The sequence below is a fragment of the Carassius auratus genome, chromosome 40 (assembly GCF_003368295.1).
Source record: "Carassius auratus strain Wakin chromosome 40, ASM336829v1, whole genome shotgun sequence".
NCBI classification, from domain to species: Eukaryota; Metazoa; Chordata; class Actinopteri; order Cypriniformes; family Cyprinidae; genus Carassius; species Carassius auratus.
Genome location: NC_039282.1, coordinates 11,050,994 through 11,073,751, shown reverse-complemented (window position 1 = coordinate 11,073,751; position 22,758 = coordinate 11,050,994). Strand labels below are relative to the sequence as shown.

The window sequence follows — 22,758 nt, the reverse complement described above, 5'->3', positions numbered from 1 at the left end:
AGTTGGCGGTTGTTGTCAACAGCTGTTCTTAATTAATAAATGATGTGTACAAATATTATTTCTACTATATTCTAATATAATATATAGTTAATTCTAATGGAAACAATACATGAATATATTTTAATAAAATCCATTAAGGGAGTGAGGGAATACGCTTAATTTTTTGACATTTGTTTGATTCTCATTAATTATATTCTTTATTAGTTTATTTAAATCGGCAGTTATGTAGACTCAGTTTGTGAAAAATTCAGTAAGAATGAACTGCGTCCACTGATTGTGGTTTGTGTTTGTATGTACTGATTACGTTGTTTTAGCACCCGATGCACTATAATAATTATGTAAATGAGGTAAAGGCACAAACACAGCAACAGAATTAGTGCTAGCAACAGAATGCTGTTTGCACGGTGCAGTTCCCTTCCTGCAAGTCAGTTTTGAGTGCTGGCTTGTGTAGGCTACACCACTGCGATCTGCAATATTAATAGCACTGAGCTTGACATTGACAGTGATTAGATGCAGGTTTGTGCATTGAAATATTGTGCAAAAGTGGCACAACTGCTCTGGAAATGTATCCTTAAATGTGCCTAGGCTGGTGTTTTTCATGGATACCACAGCATAGATATATTGATCTAACTAATGACACATCTTTGATTTTAACTGTGGTTTCCGTGGTCTTTGTCACTGGCAGTTTATTATGGAAATTGACGGCAGGCATGCATTTTGTATAATATGAAAGCAACTTGCCCTCTTTTCAGTGAAGATTTTAGTTCTGCCACACTGTGAGAGATCGTGGGCCACTTTCATTGAGTGCTGTTCAGAATGCATGACAGGAACCTGATGAAGATTGTGACAAAGATTGAACGAGCAGCTCAGTATTTTTTTTATGTTTCTAGGTTATTTATTTGCATGGTGAGTTTGTGTGTGTGTTTGCAAGAGGGAAAGAGAAATGCCAGAGGTTTTCTTTCACAGCATCTGGGTACTGACCTCTGGAAGGTACCTCAATTCTGCGATAACATCTGGATCTGTTGGAGACCTTAGCATTAATGCTATGGCTAACTTCACAGGTATCTTAGTCCCATCTCATTGGCTCTTTAATGAGCCCTGAGCACTGGCACCACAAAAATAGACTCTGGCAACAACAACAACAAAAAGGCAGTTCTTGGAGGCCATCAACTGTCCAGTGTATCTGAGTAAGTAACCTTTAGATGAATTAGATGATGAATGTGAGGCCCCCTTCAGAGCGCATCTTCAAAGCCCAGCTAATAGTAGCGCGCAGCTGGGATCCAGGCCATCGGATTGATCAGGCCCATCTCAAAGGGCAATTAAAGAAGGATAAAATGCCTCAGGCTGAAAAAAAAAACACAAAGCTTTTAGCTTCCTTTAGTTCAGACCATCTCAGAATAGGGATCGATTAGGGATGGACATACAGTAATAACAATTATTTATTAATTATAGTGTATTTTTATCTGTATTTTGGTGTTATTTTTACTCCTTCCATTTTTGCTCATTGCTCAATGCCAGAAAATCAATTGCGATGCACATTTAATGTGGTTTTAACTCAGTTTGGCCCATTTATAAAATTTTTGAGGCTGACTAATGTTAATGCTGCTTATGTTGTCGCCAACAAATCAATATAAAAAAGTAATGAGGCATGACATTGCAGAAATTTGATTGACTTGAGCTTATCCTCATGGGGTGTTTTTTGTTTTTTCTTCCCTAATATTTGGTTTTTCTTCCCATATTGGTTTTTCTTCCCTAAGATACTGTCTCCAGGACAAATACACTCTCCCAACCTCTTGAGTTTTTTCTGGAATGCCCTGGGGTGGAGGATTAACTCAATTCGTTTTAGATCCTCTGAACTCCTCTGTGCTGACCTCAAAGTATATCAGAATTCCAAACAAAGCAAAGAGTTATTTTCAACTACAGTAACACCAGGGAGCAGGGATGCTGAGAAGGGTATGCATGAACAGTTTGGTGGACATGTACAGTCCCATCACATGCTTGTGAACAGTAGAGACTTTTTTTAAACATAAAAAAAAAAACTTTTTACTTGTCCCCCTTTAAATGATTGTTGTTGTTGTAATTGTTTTTAACTGTTTATATACATTGTTAATTTTTTTGTTTGTTTATCCTGCTGTCATTGAGTAACATTACAGGTGTATACTTTTCAGCTATTATTATAATAATTTTATTTGCATCAGTAGCTGGAAATTATCCACTTATGATGAAGCTCCATGACAGGTTCGTTCAAAAGGTGTTATGCTTTCCTGTTTTAACTAATTCAACACTTTTTTACTTTTTTCAACAAAATGCATTACTTAAAGCTAGAAATGTTCAGGGCTTAAAAACAAATGCACACAATCAGCAGATTTAAGATTGCTTACTGTTGAGCTAAGGCCTCACATGAAGCATCCAGTATATAACATCTCTGTCAGGTACTGTGTCTGTCCCATGTTCATCGTCATTCCCTCCCTGCTGTTCCACTGTCTCTCAGAGCAGTCCTGAAAAGCATCTCTGCTGAATGTGTGTATTTAATGCTCGTCTTTGGCTGGAATTCTCCCTTGGCGGCTGCTCCTACATAACTAGCACCGTTACATTTTTGATGAACGTGAATTATTTGTTGGTATCTTAAGGAAGAAATCCTCAAAAAAGGATAGCAGATGTGCCAAGCATCTGAATAAGACACAAAGACACACCACACAGCAGAACATTTAATTTCTGCTAATTCACCTTGGCGCTATCCCAGGCGTGGTGATTAAAATAGAGCCCATGTGCTGGAATTGCTCTATAATATATATTTTCAATTTTGATTGTGCAAGCAATTATGTTGCACTTAATGAAATTTCAAATGTGCTCAGGAGGCTTTCTGCAGAACGGTCCACATGTGCAACGTGCAAATGCAACCTCCTCCACGTCACTTTCTGGGTTGTTGTGGAACCCTTTGCTTACAAAGGAAAAGTTCACCTAAAATAGCTCACCCTGGTGTCATTCGAAACCCACATGTATAAATACAATTAATAAAGAAATCAAGTTCAACATACATTACCATTGAAAAGTTTGGCGTCAGTAAGAAATTATTACTTTTCTTCTGCAAGGATGCATAAAATTGACCAAAAGTAACAGACATTTATAAGACATTTATAATGTAACAAAAGATTTTGATTTCAAATAACTCTAATCAAAGACCCCTAAAAAATGTATCATGGTTGCCACAAAAATATTAAGCAGAACAGCTGTTCTGACATTGATAAAATAAGAAGTGCTACTTGAGCACCAAATCAGCATATTGAAATGATTTCTGAAGGATCATGTGACAATGAAGACTTATGTAATTTATGAGTTATGGCTGATGAAAATTAGCTTTTGCATCACAGGTATACATTACATTTTAAGTTATAGTTATTAAGTTATAAATACAAAACATTTGTTTCAAATTGTAATAATATTTTATACAATTTTTGTTTTTAATTAATTTTTTTTTATCAAATAACTTAATAATAAACTTTTGAATGGTTAGTGTAATTTAGCAAATATATTTTATGTCTGTAAATCATTGCAAATTGAAAAGACATACAGTATGTCATATGAATAAAAAATTCTTAAATATCTCTTTTTGTGTTCCACTAAAAAAGTATCAACATAAAGTTGAGTAAATCTTTTTTTTCTGATGAACTGTTCTATTAAAGTTTTGCCTGTGCGAACCAATTAAATGGTCTGTCGTGCTTCTGAAATGTTAAGGCAATTAGAACGCTTACCTTTGAAGCAACTTAAGAAGAAATTGGTCTTGCCTAGCGTTTTAAACAAGGCTACGTCTTCTCTCTATTTTAAAAGATTCTTGGGAGAGTCCAACTTTAGGGTTAATAAATTATGCTCCTCCCATCGTTGACGCATCAGATCTGGACCATAACTGTCAAACGTTTGTTGTTCCTCCAGGCTGTTGGTGTGTTTACAACACTCCGATAAACTATATCAGCACCGCATATGAGCTAGATACAAATATATCCAAAAAAACTGAATGGCTGAAGCCCTGTGAGACGGCGGAGGTGGCGTTATGACTTAGGAAAAGCTGTCGGCTCATGCAGCAGAAGTGTTGTTGATGAGGAATGGCTTTATAGTCCATCTTTCTGATCGTACCATATGTGTGCAAACATAAACAGTCTGGCCACTGTCGTAGCGAGTGGCCTAATTACACGCTATCAGTGTTATTTATTTCCTAAAGGTGCTGTTAGGGAACACTCTCGTTCACTCACTCGCTCTCCACCTCTGCAAAACACATCTCCCTTTTATCTGTCATGCGCCAATGTGTGAATATGTATGCTAATTATAATGCAGTTAATGTCGTGGATGATTTCTCAAAATGGATTTCTTTTCAAATAACTTAAAAAGTCCACAATCACTGGCGTTGAGATGTGTAGTGTAGCACTAGCATTCCCAAATGATTTGATGGCTAATAGATGCAAACTAATTTGACCTTCAATTTTCCTATCTTTTACACCAGCTGCATTTATACACTGTGGAAAGAAATGTTATTCTTTCTTGTTGTGTGAAACCGAAGGATAAAGCATGAAGGCGCGACCCCAGAGAAAAGATTTAAATTTGACACTGCTGGAGCGGAGTCCTCACGGCTCAGTTTGTTGACAGTGGTGAAGTCTTTCATAGCATATTTTCAGCACTTCTTTAATGTTCCTTTTCCCTAAAAACTGGACTATATCAGCTCTGCCAGATATAAGTTCTCATAAGCTTTGTGATCTGACTTTCAACTAAGCAGAACCAGGAAAAACTCATTTTTAAGGGGTTCCCTGTCGATAACATCAGAGGCTGTTTTGTTTTCTTGCACTTTTTGTTGTGCCAATGCTCTAAATTGGATTTGTGTATGCATGGCCACTCTTATCTAAACTATTCATACTTGGTGTGTGTATGTGTGTGTGGACTATTAGGGTTTAATTTCCATTTTTTCATGTTGACTAATTCAAATTTAGTTTCTGTTGTGGAGAGCAGTTCTTCCCCACACCAGGCAGCACAGATGTAAGTTGAAAAGCAGTGGGTACTGTACGTAGTCTAAAAGTGAAAAATTCCCAGTTTCTCCAGTGTGTGTCTTTTTAAGTAGGACAGAGAAATTGATGGCCTAGTGCTGCTAGGTGACCTACATACACTGGCATGGACAAAATAGGGCTCCTGAACACACACACACACATAAAGCAGGGGGTGTGGAAGTCAGCAGAGCCTGACTGAACTCACATCCTCACAGATGCTGATGTGTTCACAGTGACACACTTATGCAAATAAGATGAGACATTGTGTATGTGAAGACCAGTACTGTAATAATACTACCTGGAACCAGGGCTTATTCTAATGTAACCATTATCATGTTGAGATGGGTCACGAGGTTAGCTAATCGTTTAGCCGTCCAACAGTCAGCTAGTTACAAGTTAGTTGTGTTTTTTATTGACTCTCTCTCTCTCTCTCTCTCTCTCTCACACACACACACACTTTACATGTTTGTGTAATAGTATTTTTAGTTTTAAATATTAGTTTTTTAGTAAATGTAAATATTCTTTGTTTTTATTTGTATTTGACATTTTTACTGCATGTAAATATTGCAAAATAAAAGTTCCTTTATATATATATATATATATATATATATATATATATATATATATATATATATATACTGTAAAAAATTAATAAGTAAATGATTTTATATATATATATATATATATATATTAGGGCTGGCCAATTTAACGTGTTATTATGCGTTAACACATTGATTGATTAATGGCGATAATTATCGCACGTGAACACAGTTTTTGCTCAGTGGCTCTGAATAAAAATACAGAAAAATCATGGGTCACAGGAGGGGATGCTTCCGATCAGTTTATTTTGGCTAAGCATCAGCATTCACAACACACTGTCCACTGTTATTTTTAACGGAAAAGAATGCAACAAACTCGTAATTATGACTTCATAAATGGGAAATAGGAAGTTTACGATGGTACATGAAGACAGCAGAGAAGGTGCCTGTTATAATGTTATGATCGAGGCCCTGGACTCTGAGCATAACTTGTTTTCTATAAACTTTCAGATATTTTCTATAAAAATGTTAACGTCCTTTCAGTGACAAATAGCTGGTTTTATATATAATTTAATTACATTAATGTTACAAGTTCAGATTTACAAGAAATATTTTAACTGCTACTATGTAAAAAGACTACTGCTGTAAAAAAGCACCTTATTTGTTTAAAGTGTTTGCAAACCATAATGAACTTTCGTTCATACAGCATTTTGTGCAAAACAATGCCATCAAATCTGATTAATCGTAGACAATCATGCGATTAATCGCGATAAAAAAACACAAATAAAACACTCAAAAACTTGAAACTGCTGTGTGTAATGCAGATAAACAACAAACATAAGAAGGGTTGATTTTTAGGTTGTGTCAAGGTGCCATTTTGTGTCGGGGACAATTTAACCATCGGCAGCATATCTCTTCAGAGCAGTCAACAACCTTTATTGCTCATCAGCTTCTCTCTGTTCTCTCTTTCACCTTCACTCCTGTATCTCTTCTCTCCATGTAATATCCTGATGCAGTGTTCACTCAGGTGCCCAGCTCAAGGACAATGACTTTTAGCACCACAACTCTAAATACCCAGAAGAGGAGTGCGGTAATGAGATCCATCGGTTTAATTGTTACAGATTTGGCGCTTGTTTAGGAGAGAGTTTGCAATGGCTAATTAGTCATAATGATTGAGATCCGGAGGCCTGTGTGAAGGAAGAGATAGATAAGATGAAATGTGCTGAATGCATTTTTCAATGGCAGATAGAGGAAGAGTGCTAAAACAGACTCCTACACGACTGCCCCTGAGCCTGAAACTGAACCTTTGACCTATCACACCTGAGAACAGATTGCTTCTTTACTTTTGTTTCATATCAATCTCGGTTGAAATCTCTGTGGCACATGATGACCCAGAGAGAAAGCTCAACAGCGCTCGATACTGACATAAAGACCACCTGTAGTAGAGAGTATAATTAGGCACCCTGATGCAATAATTTTCCGGTGAGAAGGATCAATTTTATTTCTCTCTGAAGAGTAAACACCGGGGCCTGGTCCCATCTCCCTCCACGGCATTTACGGCAATGAATGCTGCATTATCATTTTTTTTTTTTTTTTTGTCTCTCTCTCCTTAATTCGTCATGCCAATTACTTCCTTTGAGAAATTCCTATCATGGCCCTCTTCTTGATGTGTCTGCTGTAATTAAGGCTCAAATTGTTTTGATGCAAGTGTAATCACATTAGCCTGTTTGCAGGGGAGAGGGGTGAAATTGGACTTGTTGCTCCAGCGCCTGTGAAAAAGGCAGCAGACTGCATTGAGTTTATGGATTATGAAAGAAAGAACTGTCAGAAAGCATTGAGCTCAAAGCACCGTTCCATATGGCTCTTCATTACCGGCCCTGTCAGAGCCAGTCGAACCGCCACAAACACAATGAAAGCATAATTCGCATAGTTAAAGATGAGAATGGGATAAATGTTGGAGGATGATTGTGAAAAGATGGCTCAATCGTTTGCGAGGGAATAGTTTTTTTTTCTACTTATTTAAAAAAAAAAATAATTCCATTTGGTGTGTTGACAATCAAGCATAACTAGATCTGAAATTACAGTTAGCTTCATTTATATTAGTCACAGAATAAAATAGTCAAAGATAGCAATATGTTGAATGGTAATGACTCAACTCCTCACGCAGAGTCGAGTGAAAGACCAGATGGTATGCGGTATGTAGGAGGTCTTTGGAGTTCAGAGCGATATTTCAAGTAATATTGACATTAAATTCTAACATTGTTAATATCTTGCATCCTTGTAAACCTTTCTTTTCTGGTAATTGTAAAGAAGATATTGTACAAGCTGTGTACTTTTTTTTTTTTTTTTTTTTTTTTTTTTTTTTACCTTGGCCCTTTTCCCCCATCCTTTTATTTACTTTTTGATCTTATCATCTGTGGACATTTACTATGTTTTCATCTGCAATTACACAGATAGCAGAGCACATTTTTTACTGAATTGATAAAGCAGAATCAGTTGCAACATGAACCGTCTTTCTGTCTTTCTATCATTTTATTTATCACTCTTTTGTTTGATCTGTCATGCTGTATGTCTGTCTTTCATCATATCCCAGATTTAAATAGTGCAACATTATTCATCAAGAACAGTTGAAGCTTATCAAGTTGAATTGTTTTTAACCCTAAAATTAGTTATCAAACTCATGTCAGTGTTGCATTTGAGATATTAAAATGGTATTTGTGACTTTCAGGCTCAAATTCCAAAACATGGATTTCTGATCTTATTAGGTTTTCAGTCTTCTCCTAGGGAAGGCATCTTGGATCTCTCCACAGATTTTGGTGAGATGAAAGGCTTATGATTTATAGTTCTCCTTTAGAAGATACAGGGGTCATTTGCACATACAAAGTGAAGTTCATACTTGGGTTGAGTTGGTAAGCTATCGTTTACTTTCAACTTGTGTATTGTGTGCGATTTTACTCACTTGATTCTATAGAAATAATTGAATTGATGGTTTGGGTTAATAAAAAAAAGTCTGTATCTCTCGCTGTCCCCCTCTCTCTATGAGCTGTGCTCCACATTTGGTGTAGATGTACCCTGCTGACTGTGCACTTATCGCACCTCTCCATTCATCCGTCTTCTGTAATGAGGGAGGAAGGACTCAGATCATTAGCCATTAGGGAGGAATGGCTGCTTTTGAAGTGGCTGGTATTTTAGTTAGGTGGCTTTTGGAGGGCCTAATGTTGACATTAATCTTCTGTGCCACTTGCGAATGTACGGTAGCGACCTTAATGTTTTTTTGCTTTTTAAGCCAAAGATAGGGCACCCCATCATAGGATCACTCCCCAGATTTTTCCCAAAGTTTCCCTAGATATGACTGCAAAAACTTCTTGTACATCAGTGTTTTCCAAACATTGTTTTACTATGTACCCTACAGCCCCATCAGGAAGGCTGAAGTACTTCCGTGACACCAGAGCAGTACATTTAAAACCTAACAAACTTAGTTAATTTTCATTTTTTTCTATATAAAATTAATTCCACTTGGACTTGGAATGCAAAGACATTCATACAATTTTATTTGTGCTTTAAATATCAAAATACATTTTGAATATGTGATTAAAAGAGATGCAGGTTGAGAATCAATGTTGTAGAGTACACATTGAAGGCCTGCGTGTTTATTCACTCGTGCTAATAGAACTTGTTCCTTAACTTGTCAGTGACAGGTTCATTCATTTGCCCTGCTAGTTATCTAGTATTGTGGTTTAGTTTATCTCTGCACCCTTGAGATCTATCTACCACTGTGCCTAAGACACTAGACTGGAGTAAAAGATTAATAAACCATCAGTAATGGTGCTAAGCTTCAAGAAGTTTTAGTTTTATACACTTTTCTCTTTTTTTTTCCCCCCGACAAATTCTTTTTTAGGTCCTTTCTTGGGTTTTTCCAGAAGCCATGCATCTCTCCCTAGTCATTATAATGTAGTGGAGTGGCTAGAGCTACAATCGATTACGCTGTCTAGTCTCATTTAGTTTACAAGAGTTCCAAGTTCCAGAGAGCTTACCAAGAGGCTATTTTTCTCCATGCCCGTCTTCTTTTTGATTAAGCGGAAGTGTAAATAAGGCTGCAAACTCCCATCGATGCATGCCAATTTATTTATTGACTCCTAAGGATCATTCTCTCCACTCCCCATGGGTGTCTTCAGGCCGAAGAATTGAGCTCCTCCCAGCACATGTGAGCGCGGGGAACAGCCAACTGTCTGCCAGGAGAAAAAATGAAACTCATTGACAGATGTTCTCGTGATACTTTCTGCTCTCATTATTAATAGATGAGAAACGCGCCCCATTTATCAGAGTTGGGAGAAATTAATTGACACTGGCTTTGATTTTATTGCTGTAACTTGTTGTCTGGGCACATGACAATTCTTTTTCATTTTTCGCTCCCAGGGCAGTGTTTGATAGCTAGAGCATATTGAAAAAAGCGCCCAAAAAAAAGAAAGAAAGTGAGCTCTCTCCAAATGCATGAGCAAAGAGACATGCATGGAAACACACAACCACAGACATATTCTAACTTATGTAGCAGGATGTTGCCCTGTCACTTCCCCACTGTGGCAGCCACCCAGACGGAACTGCTAATGTCACTGGTCTGGTCTGCAAACAGTGTTTAAAAAGCAGCTTTGCATTTATTACAGTGTGGGGTTCAAAAAGCATGCAGTGCAGCTGTGGCATAAGTTTCCTTTCTTACTGGTGTGAAGCTAAAACTGTGAAACAGATTTTAGTTTGGACCACATATTATTAGCATTTACTGATAGCTACTATATAGCAATGATTAAGAAAATTCCTACCTTTTACATAATTATAATGGCCATAGTAGTATATGTTAATTGTAATCATTCCAAGATTCATTTCTAAACTAAAACCAGTCTATACTATGACTGCAGCTTCCTTTTTTTTAAGCTACAAAAAAACTATGTGCAAGTATACCTAGGACAAAAACTGTTTTAAACGCAAAGGGCAGTCACACCAAGAGTTACACAAGTGCCTAAAACTTTTAACAGTACTGTAGCTTTGCAGGTACAGTAGGTTTCTTCAAATGTCTTGGACACAATGTAACAGTTCTTCTGGATTTAGTCTGTCTCAGTTTGTTCTGTTTCTTCATGTCATTCCAGACAGACTTGATGATGATGAGATCACATCTCTGTGTGGAGCACTGGCTGTTGTCAGACTCCTTGTGCATACAAAATCTAACTGCATTATTACTATTAATTGCAAAAGGATTGGCTGGAAATGTAAACTGATTTTTCCTACTGACATGTGCACATTACTGTGTGATTATAAATGGCATTTTTAGATTTATTCATTTATTTTAAATGCAGGATTCACAAACAGCTGACAATCAAATAAAATGTAATTGTCAAAAAATAGACTGTAGAGAGATAACAAATAATTATGTGAAACAACAAGATCAGGAAATTATACGATGGAATATAATTTGCAACCATCTAAGTGCCACAGTTCAGAATGTTGAGGTATGCATGCAAATAAAGGATTTCCAAGAAGTTTTTGAGGTTCCAAACTTTTGCAGCACACAGGACGTTTTGTTTACACTAAGTATTGTGCTTGTTTTAGCTTTACCCATCCTGAATTCATCTTGTGGTCATATTATTCAGCATCTGATCTCGCATACCATTGTATGAATCAGGTTTCAGATGGAACGGCATCCGTGCCATTTTGCCTGCACGCGCATGCAAGTGTGTCTGTGCATTCATGAGAAAGTCCATAGGCATTTTTCCCTCCACCGTTTAATATGCAACACCTATTGGATCTATTTACCATCTCTGGTCTCAGGAAAGGATACGAGGTGGCCATAATCATATCTGATTCGGTTTGTGTACCTCTTCCCTTTAAATGCATCGAACTGCTCCAGGCACCCTCGGCTTTTTATGCAAAGGTCAGAGGAAGGCTCATTGATTTAGCATTTTAATTTTATTTGTGCTGGTCTCCGAGGGGGACTGGCATTCAGCTTGGCAGTGGCTCTTTGTTTTGTAAGAGGCTGTGAATGTCTGGGTGTCTGTTGAGACCCGGCCTGCTTCGCTCTGGCTAATAAGTGTGAGATGGCAGCCAGACGCCTTCGTAATAGCCACTAACACTTATTATCCTCCCCGAGATTGGAAATCCATGTGTTGTCATTGAGGGATCTCAAGACAGGTTAAGGAAAAAAAAATAGATGTGTTTCTGTTGTCTCTCTCGCAAGCATACCGCTTCAAAACAGATGTGCATGTCTTGTTGTAGGAGTGCTACATTGGTGGAGGTGGGCTTTCCAATGTAAGGAAATGGCCTGTTCAGAGTGGTTAAGTCACTAACTAAGCATGCTAATGCCTCGAGGTGTTTGAGGCAGATGAATGCGGCGTCTCCTCCGCCAACGCCAAGGCAGCTGTTGTTTTGCATTGTTTCCATCCTCTCCTTCGCTTGACTTTGCAGAAGATGCAGAGAAGGGCCCTCTTTCATTAAGAGATGCTGTTAGCAGCACTGGTCTTGTCATTAATTACACTGAAGGTTTTTGATTTGCTGCTGTTTCCATTGCTCAGTCGAGAGCTAACCCTGCCAATAGTGCCCTGAACTCCGACAATGGTGGTGTGCGGGATCATTACCTATTTTTTTCTGCTACGCTTGATTGTGGTTGGCAGTTGTGCTTCTTTTATAATGTGAAAATTGTAGAAAGTTTAAGATGGTAATGCTAGTAAAAATATATCTGTTAAGATCTGACTGGAACTCCTTTACTCTTGTATTTTCTGTTTAATTAACCTAAAATAATTAAGAAATGGGAAACTCTTTAAAATAATAAAACTCACCATATATATATATATATATATATATATATATATATATATATGTGTGTGTATATATATATATATATATATATATATATATATATATATATATGTATATGTATATGTATATATATATGTATATGTATATGTATATATATGTATATATATATATATATGTATATGTATATGTATATATATATGTATATGTATATATATATATGTATATATATGTATATGTATATGTATATATATATGTATATGTATATGTATATATATGTATATGTATATGTATATATATATATGTATATGTATATGTATATATATATATATGTATATATATATATATATATATATATATACTTTTTTTTTTTTTTTGCCTTTAAGTTCTGTTGAATCTGACCCCAGTCTCTTCTATATTCATTTGTGTAATTTTGAGTAGTGAGAATTTTGAGATTGATAGTAGATTTGTCAATTGTCAGTTTCAGGTGCTTCCTGTTGGGGTGCAGGTACTGTAACCCCCTCCCCCTCCCCTCTGTAGCCGTTGAGCTCCAAGAAACCACCCAATGCGTGCCAGCTCTCTCCCAGCTGCTGAGAAATTGCTCCTGACAGCTGATTTGTTGGTTGTCAGAACTGGTCGCTGTGCGGCTGATAAGGGTGCAGAGGCCCGAGATGGAAAACTAACTGCTTCTCATGATTTCAAAGGCAGCCCCATCAGCCTGGGGCCTGCAGACACATGTAAATGTCTCTGGGCTGAAATCACCAGGGATGTTTCCTCCATGTGCGGGGGCTGTTCTTTAAAGAGTTAGTCTGCACTTAGCATGCAGCACCTGGCCATGTAGAAAAGCATTGCAAATGCCACCTTTTAGATGTTTCATTTCAGACTCATTGTTTGAATGTTGTTATTGTTGCCCTGACTGTACAAAACACAGCTTTATATGAATCCTGCTGGCACCTTTTTAACAAAGAACAAAGATCCTAATCCTGTAGATGAACAGAGCAGCAATAATCTATCAATCTATCAATCAATCAATCTATCTACCTACCTACCTAACTACCGACCGACCTACCAGTCGGTCCTGAAATTTAAGAATTATATTGCTATAGAGGTAAACAATTCAAATCTTTTCTGATTAGCCAACACATTGTGGGCCTGTTTGGCAGTATTTAATGACATGAATATGGCTCTGGACCGACTAGCTATTCTATCAAATGAAGTGAAGAAAAAAGTGACTTTTACAGTACCACCACTCCCAGATCTGTGCTTGGAAAGGTGGAGCAGAGCAGTTAGGGGAGTGGAGCAATGGGAGGACCTGGTCCAGCCTGCAGCGAATCATCAGGTCTGATCAGTCACAGGAAGCTCTAATAGGCTTGTACGGGAAGCCATTGCGAGTGAAGAGGTCACTAGGTAATTGGCTGTGAATCCTGTTCCAGCATCCTCCCATGGGACGGCTGCTCCTATAACTCACTTCCTGTCAATGATGTCAACCCTCTGGGCTGCCTAAGCCCGGGCTGAAGGGTCGATGAGAGGGTGCTGGCCGTCATCCAACTCTGGAGAAGATGACAGTATGGCAGTGACCGTAGTTAACCCGTACAAGCCTGTCCATACAATAATTGCCTTTAATTATCCATGCTCCAATACAAAGCCCTCATGCGTTTGGAGCTAATACCCCATCAGTCAGTACAGCTACTGCATTCTGTCAACTCTTAACAGCAAACCATCCACCTCAGAGTTTACCCCAGCAGGGCGAGGAGTGGATTCTACTGTGTCAGTGAACAGATAATTCAGCCAGTGTTTTCTTCCCCAAACAAAACAAACTGTACGTATAATCACTGAGAGGTCACACAGCACTGGACCAGAGGCCACCGCTTGTTTATCCAGTGCCCTCTTATCACCCCTTCTGCCTCTTCATCTGTTCTTATCACGGCTGGTGTTGAGAGTGGCTGCATGGCTTCCTGTTTTGGGCTTGCTGTCAACCTCTTTGACCTTTTGACCCCAGGAGTTATCTCTCACTTCCTTAAAAGCCAAAAGCCTTGTCTAAAAGCAGCAGGGCAAGTGCTCTCTATTTTCACTCTTTTTGTTGAAGGCTTGTAAACCACAGCACAGTAAGTGTAAGAGTGCAGTTGTATGAAGAGGCAACTTTTAAAAATGAGTTAAAGTTGGCTGTAATTATGAGAAAATAATAATACCCCCTCATGTAAAAGTTTTGTTTAGCCATGGTGTGAAGAAAGTAAGTATCTGCTCATTGGCTTCAAATATTTTGTTATATCAAAATTGTTGTCAAAAATATATTGTCAAAAATACATAATGCAATTAATACATAAAATTACTTTTACTTACAAGTCTTCTATGATGATGTGTGTGAATGCTATAAGCATGTTTTTAATTTTTGTATTAAAAATCCTTTTAAATATATTTGTAAGCAATTGATTTTCTTTGTTTTCGAAAATTGTGGTTTTTATTAGTAGTAGTACAATTATTACAAATATTTGAACAAAAACTGCTTATATATACACCCATATGTATTAAAGTTTTAAGGATTTTTTTTCTTTCTACTTAATATTCACATCACTTGACATTTCATTAAATTGAAACTTTTCTTGAAAATAGTGTGTATATGTGCATGAGTGATTGTGTGCAACAAATTATCAGTATCTAGTTTGAGACTCGGTCTCAATGGGTTTTTGCATTTTTTATTAATTTGTTTTAATCACTGGATGTTCCCTGTTCCTTATAGATGGTGAACTCTGTGAGGTGAAAATGGATCCTCATTAGAGGCACTTAAAATTGTGTTTCACATATTGAAAAACTCACAAAGAAACATAAAATATTTGGTAATGGAATTCAGATGCTGGCTGGCTCTACACATTCCATTAAAACATCCTTGAGCTTCCTCCATCTCTGAGGAGCAGACTCAAAGCTATTTTAATAGTGCCCAGGACTAACAGCAAAAGAGTTCCTGCTCTGTACTAGATACATAATTTGCATGGCATTAGGACCTGTTAAAACGAAGATTGCTGCACGACTCAATGGTTCATTTATGCCCTCTCCATACTATAATAGCAATCAACAGATATTTGTTGCTTTTTTCCTGTTCATTTAACTGCTTCTGTGTTGGTTCACTTCAATCATGAGCTGTTTTCCCCCCTCCCTTCCTTTCTTCCCCTGTTTTCTCTCTCCCATCCTGTCCCTCTTCACAGGATTCGGCTTTGTAACTTTCGAGAACGAGGATGTGGTGGAAAAGGTCTGCGAGATTCATTTTCACGAAATCAATAATAAAATGGTGAGTTGCTTTCACCTCTTTGCAATTTTTCAATTTGAGGGCCGGGATTAATCTTTGATGCTGGAAGTTGAATGGGTGCTTATAATGCGCAGCATACAGTGAAGGTGACAGGGCTACTGCGTATGCGCATAGGTGTGAGGTGTCATCCCTATCCCCAACCAGGCTGCTTTCAAAGGGATGAGGAGTTACTGGTGTGCACCATCCACAAACCATGAAATTGTGTCTTGGATCCCTGTCTGCAAGGCTCTTTTCCCCATTGCAGTTCCCTCATCCAGGGAAAACTGGGAAAGGATCTGGAAGTCATTCTAGGCGCTTGTTAAAAATGTGTGGTGCAAAAGATTGAAAGAAGATTTAAAAATCAAAGCCTGGGTGCTTCCTGCATGTTGGCACCTGATGTCCCACGATTTTAATGTTTGCTGCTACGGTTCGTATTAGATTTCTCCATGTCTTGCCAAGCTTTTGAGAATGAAAGACAGCAGAGGGACACGGTTCCTGACCTTGAGGCTTCTGCAGGCGAGCCACAGATGCAGCTCACTGTGCTTGAGACGAATCATGAAATGAGGACAACCCCGATGTCATTCTACATGACAGCCAGTTAGCAAGATTTTTAATGAAGGTCAGCGCTGTCAGTTAAGTTCAGTTACTTCTACTTACAAATCACTGAGAACCCTGAGCCTCCAGGAGTTTTCCATGAGATCGAGCTCAGTACTGATTTGTGGCTGATGATCAGTGTTGGAGAGTTAACTAGCCTAATTTGACTAGATTGATTCATTAGTATGACAGTAGTTTAGGTTTTACCAAAACAGTTTTCTGGTAACAAGCTACATAAAAAAAAAAAAAAAAAAAAGATCTGATCATTCTGAATATGTTTAGTTGGAACTTTCTTTCCTTTTGTAATATATTTATATTATTTTTCTTTTTAAGTATCAATTCTCGATTCTATTTGATTCTGGTTAATTTGGGTACACATCAGTTATTTATCCCTTTTGCTTATTATATATGAAAAAAAAATGAATGCTGAAAAAACTAAAACAAATTTCGACCAGTAACTTGTCTTTTGGATCCATTCATTTAAAGAACAAACTCATAAGAATATCAGTTGTTTTGGGAATCATGCTATACATGTATTCGATTGACTAAAACAAACCACTCAATAAAGCACATTTTTTTTTTGAATCAAATGAAACTTTTTTTTTTATATATAGAGTGTTTATAGTAGTTGTTTATCCTCATTTTTATTGATCTGATCCTATTTGAGACATTTCATTTTTTATATTTCAAAATTGCTTGTCTACAGTTTAAACTAATTTAAACAGTAGTAATAGTAGTTTCAATTGTAGTTTCAAAGTAGCTTTTCCAACCCTGCTGACGACGCTGTGTATCCCAGCATTTCATTCTAAACATGACAACACAGTGAGACCAGCCTCTCCTGTCTCTCCATTGATTTTTTTCTGATATTGCATCAGATGTTCTCATTATTCAGTGAGCGTCTCGAGAAAGCCTGAATTTCTTTTATTAACACGTTTCCCCCAGCGTCTCATAGCAGAAACCTCGCTGTTGATCGACTAGCTGGCTTAAATTGGGCCATTGGAGAATTACTTGCATAGCTAATATCAGTCACGAAGGTTTAAGAAAAAGATAAATGTGGCGAAGGGAAAACATTTACTTAAAATGACAGCTTTTCATGGTCTCTCAGTTCAGATCATTTCTCAGATGATGTGCTGGGGACGAAAGGCATAAAAAAAGAAGGAAAAGGTCAAGGCGTGTTGGGCGGAAACCTGTCCTTGCTTTTGCTCTCTTTAGCTCGTCTTACTGATTTCAATTGCCATCGTCAAGTTGCTTTTGCCAACAACATCAAAGTGGTCTCTGAAGCCTCGTCTGCTAGCAGGCCTGTGTGCATATTTGACTTGCTAATTCGACCATGGTAATATTGTTATTATCATGAATATTTTGTACAGCGGCCGTAATGATCTCCCTCTGCTTGTGGAAATGCCAGCTTTGTACGTCGACTGCCTGCTTGGTGAGCCGCCATCTTCAGAGGCACCATCTGTGACCCTCGACCCCAGGCTGTGGAGCAGAGAGCGAGCCAGGCTCAGTAGCTGTTTATAGAGAGGCTCTGTTGACCCAATAAGGCCACTCTCGAGCTGCCAGGGCCCTGGATATCCATAAATGACCCTAAATGGTTCCAGGATCTGGAAAGCTGGACCGGTGTAGGTCTCTACAGACCCCAGGCTTCCTGATCAGCTCATTTGATATCTTGCCTGAAAATGCAGCCAGACATTAAACATTCAGAAGACATTTCCTTCATCCACGGGCTTAGAAACAGGAACGCACCATCCAAGCAGGAAGGTTAGATCCCACAACAAGAGGTTGTGTTGGTTCGAGGTTATCTTGAAGTGAACTCTTTAGCGATTCATTTGAAATGTAATTCCATTTCAGGAGTAAATCATTTAGGGAGCTGAACACAAATTATCTCTTGATTATTTTATCAATGAAAACGAAAAAAATTAAATGAAAGCACAATGCGACTAGTTCCAGACTGAGTAGATATGGAAGGCAATCACTATTAATAGACGGACACTAATGGTTGTTTTGACTATTTTCCATCTCTTTCGAACAGCACATACAGAGTCATAATATCCGGTTACATCTGTGTGGGAGCTTTTTTCTGAAGTCCCATTCCAAACATTCTCTATTTTATCAGGCATTCCAGATACTTTGATCTCCCCTGGTTCTGTCTGTCAGGAGGAATACTGTGTGAATATGAGTCGACTGTGTTGGATAAGTGGTTGAAATCACCTGGACAGCCGGGATGATTTCAGCACTGGTTTGTCCATTGGAAAATGCCTTCAGAAGAGGCACCAGAGATGAAAGGAAAGATTCATGACCATAGTTTTTACCGCAGTTACAGGGTTTTTTGGGTCATTCTTGTTATGTGACTTCACAGAATTGTTCAAATTACTTGTTTAATTAAATCATTGTTAAATCATACAAATTGTAGCCTTGCCTAGGAAAAGGAATTTATTTATTTATTTGGATGGGGATGTGAAAGTGCACTGTGGCATAGTGGGGATGACCTTTACTTTGCAAAATGCTAACAGCAAAAGTCTAATATGCTAATTAAAGCAGTCCCATTTAAAACCGTTAAAACTAAAAATAAATAAGTACCCAATCTCACTAATCGACTAGTGGGATGTATCGTGACCCACAGCTGAGTGAGGGAGCATTCAATAGCAGGCTAATTTTAGGTTCCGGCCCAGGAAGTGGTATTTATAGTCTGCTGGCTGTTTGACATAATGGAGGAAGTGACTGTATTCTGACCCTATGTAAACCCTCTCTCTGGAAGCTCTCCTGGACATATGACTGCACATGTTATCTTCTACTCTCTTTAATTCTCTATCACTCTCTCCCTCTGAGAATCGTCACCTATCCAATCTTGATACAGTACGGACTGCACAAGTCATCTCTCATCACTCCTTTAGCCGTCTGTTATTAAGCGATCAGGTACTCTTTCGATTCCCTCCTCACCCTTTACACATAAAAAGCAATGCCGCACCATACCCATGCATGCCTGCGGCAGAATGATGAAAATTCTGTGCTCATGTCCTCCCTGGCAATGCCCTTGCCTCCTACGGGTAGAGTGGAGGTTGTCGCTCTCATTTTTGTTTCCATTCCCGCCCTTCCTCTCAGTGTGCCCCAGCCGCCCAGCCAGGATTGCCGGCTACCCACAGTGAGCTGGGCCATTAGCATGTATGATAAGTGCCAAGTGTGTCGGCAGGCCAATTTAGTGTCTGCCTTGCCGCGCTGAGGCCCTGGCCTGCGCTATCATTGGAAGATAATCTACCGCTGTGAGGAGAGAAGAGGGAAAAAGTGTCAGTTCAGGATGGGAGAAAATGACTCCTGTTATCCCGCCCACCCTCCCCTTTATTTTTTTGGCCTGAAGGTTTGCGACTCTCTGAAGCTATCTTCAAGATGTGGTGCTAACAGTGGTGACAGTGCAGAGTTAGTGTGCTTTCATGCCTGCTTCATTTAGCAGCCACGCACCGAATCTCAGTCTATTATAATATTTGAATTCAGATTTGCTGAAAAAGAAAAAAAGTATGTGGTTCGTAGCGCACCTTAGCTTAGCTGGAATATTACTGGCCACAGCAGCAACTACTTAAGTGAAAATAAGAAGTAAATAACAGTTAATGCTGTCAAAATTAGAGCTAGTTTCGGCCTCCCCATTGACAACTGCTGCTCTTGTCTCTATTTTTCTTGACAAGAATTGAACTGAATTGAATTCAAACGAGCACGGAAAAGGTACAGGTAATGAGGGAGCTTCAGTAGAACAACTGAGAACTGCGGTCAGATGAGATGTTGTCATGCCATGTGTTCGTAAAAACAAATCAGATGTATACTGTGCTCGTTAAAAATGTTAAAAAGTTGTGAGGGAACATGATGTGTCAGATCCGCGTCATGTTCAGCAGTGGCAGCTCTTAAAGCTGCCAAAATAACCTGATAACTCAGCTGCAGTGATGTCTGTTAATCAAAGAACAGAAGAAAAATTAGGAAATCAATAACTTTTGTAGCTTTAAGGATTCAAATATGACATTAATTATAATGGGTTTATGTGATGATTGTTTTAAGTTCATTTAAATAATTTCTGTAATGTTGAATGGCTATAGCCAACAGTTAAATATAAGGGGAAAAACATTTAATAGAGACATCAGTATTGGTGATGCTCGCCTTCAGTTACAAAAAAAAAAAAGATGCCATTAAACAAATATTTAAAACGTATTTTTTTAATTGATTGTTAGCATTAATATATAAAGTGATAATAGTTTATTCGCCAAGATGTCATTCCAAACTTGTATCACTCTTTTTCTTTATGGAACACAAAATTTTGATAAGACTATTTTTTGGAACCCATTGACTTTCATTGTATGAACATAAACAGTTCTTCAAAATATTTTATATTTCACAAAAGAAAGTCATTTCAGAATTCTAAGTACAACACAGAGATCTTTATAGAAAATGTTTTGCACATTACAAGCATGATGCGGAAATATTTTTGTAAATGAGTTAAACAGTAAATAAACTAAACTAACCAAAGCAAAGCAGGTGTAAAAACCTTTTATAGGACTTTTTTTTATTTTTGTAAATGACAGCTAAGCGCATTTCAAAGTGTGTCTGTTTATTTTTCCGCCTCTATAATCACCCAGATCTGTTTAGCCCTCTTTATCTAATAGATGTTTGTTGTTGCTTTGTGTGCGGTGACTGTAGATGTATTTACACACTCCTGCCACAGTATCTTAAGAGAAGGTTGGGCTAATGGAAGGGGATTGTGATATTTGAAAAGATTACAGTAATTCAGCCGGTTGTAATGGAGCAGGCTGTTTCCGGAGAGCTCTCTGAGATCTCGAAATGTCACAACAAATAAAGGAGGAGATTCAGCACATTTACAGCTTAAATAGAAGGGCATACAAAAACCAGAGGAAAAAGGGTTTGAATGTGTGTGTGCATGCGTGCTCACATTAGTGTAATGTATATAGGGATAAAGAGAATCAGAGAGAGCAGAGGGTCAGGGGTCATTCCAAAGAAATTCTGTGTTTTGCCGACTTTAACCATGAATAACAGACAAGACGTTTGTCAAAACTTATTTCTAAAGTCAAAGTTATGTAAAAAGTCCAGAAGCATAATTTTATTTAAAAAAAATTTTTTCCCATCATTTAGTGGAATTCTCAACTATTTAATTTATCTTGTCAAATACATTACATTACTATTAGGAAATGTCATAAAGTTTAGAAAGGTAGGGGGTGTAAACATATTAGGATGCACAGTAAAAAGTAAAATTGTGTGATAAAGATGCAGGATGAGCCTTTGTGTAAGTTGCATTTTTCTCTTTAAATTACACAAGATCAAAGCCATGATTAAATTAGGAATAAATTTTTTTTAAGAACCGATCCGATACTAGCACAGGTTTTTTTTTTTTTTTTTTTAATCAGTGTAGAATTTCAATCTACTAAATATAGACTGCATTATACAGAAAAATAACAAATGAAAAAATATTTAATCATAATCTATGACAAAAATACTTATAAACTAGGTTAGTGGATAATTTAGCAGCAAAAATTACTCTAGAAAAATGATGAGTGCACGATAATTTAATAAAATCTAAATCTAAATATTTTTTTTAATGATTAGCACAGTAATGAGGCAGCAACGTATAGATAGAACAGAACAAAATGTCTATTAAAAATCTTTTATTGTGCAAGATTTTTATATACATACATACAGAGCGGCACAAATCGATTATGCGCATCCCGTGTGAAGAATGATGCACTTGAAGCAACTCAGAGTCAGCGTGCAACATTCCACATAGGAAAGTCCAAAGCCCAAAGGGAAGAGATATTGATGTGTAGTGTGTTATATCTGTATGATAGAGTCTTTTCTTTTAACAGTTTTAAACTGCAGTTATTGTGCACATTAAGAACAAATCATAGTGCTCTCTCCTCCGGTGTAGTGATCTAACAGACCCGGTAGAAAGTAGCAGTGGGCGGCCATTTATGCTGCAGCACCCGGTGAGCAGTTGGGGGTTCAGTGCCTTGTTCAAGGCCACCTCAGTCTTGGTATAAACCGGCCTGAGACTCGAACCCACAACCCTAGGATTAGGAGTCAAACTCTCTAACCACTAGGCCACAACTTTCCCGGCCACCAGAATTTATGCAAAACCATTGATCTTTATCTACGGATCAAGTATAATAATTGAAACACTGAATCATCTTGGAGAATGTTTCATCATCTTGACTGTCGTAACAGAACGCGACATGCCGTTTGAATGCTGAATGAAGGACAGACAGCCGCAGCAGAAAGAAGGGTTAAATATTAATCTGTACTTGGAATATAGTGTACAAAAACGTTATGGTGCTTTATGATGTTTTTGTGCCTTTCATGGGCACAGAATACTATGCGCACATTATCGTATTTGGATCAATCTCAGATTGAATCTGTGCATCCCTAGATTCAGTGTGAATTTGTTTTTATTTTTTATTTTTTTATCTGTATGTGTTACCTGAGTTCTCACTGTAACATGCTGTTAAAGCAGACATTCAGTTTGTGAGGCATA

The 22,758-nt window shown here is 37.8% G+C and overlaps 1 protein-coding gene across 8 annotated transcripts in view; it reads left to right on the top strand.

Annotated features, from left to right (window-relative positions):
• LOC113058571 (RNA-binding protein Musashi homolog 2) overlaps window positions 1-22,758 on the top strand; it is a 167,798-nt gene that overhangs the window by 86,009 nt on the left and 59,031 nt on the right. For all 8 annotated transcript variants that reach the window (XM_026226587.1, XM_026226584.1, XM_026226586.1 and 5 more), the window contains exon 3: window positions 15,568-15,650. In XM_026226587.1, the coding sequence (XP_026082372.1) occupies window positions 15,568-15,650 (83 nt within the window). The remainder of the gene's footprint in view (window positions 1-15,567; window positions 15,651-22,758) is intronic.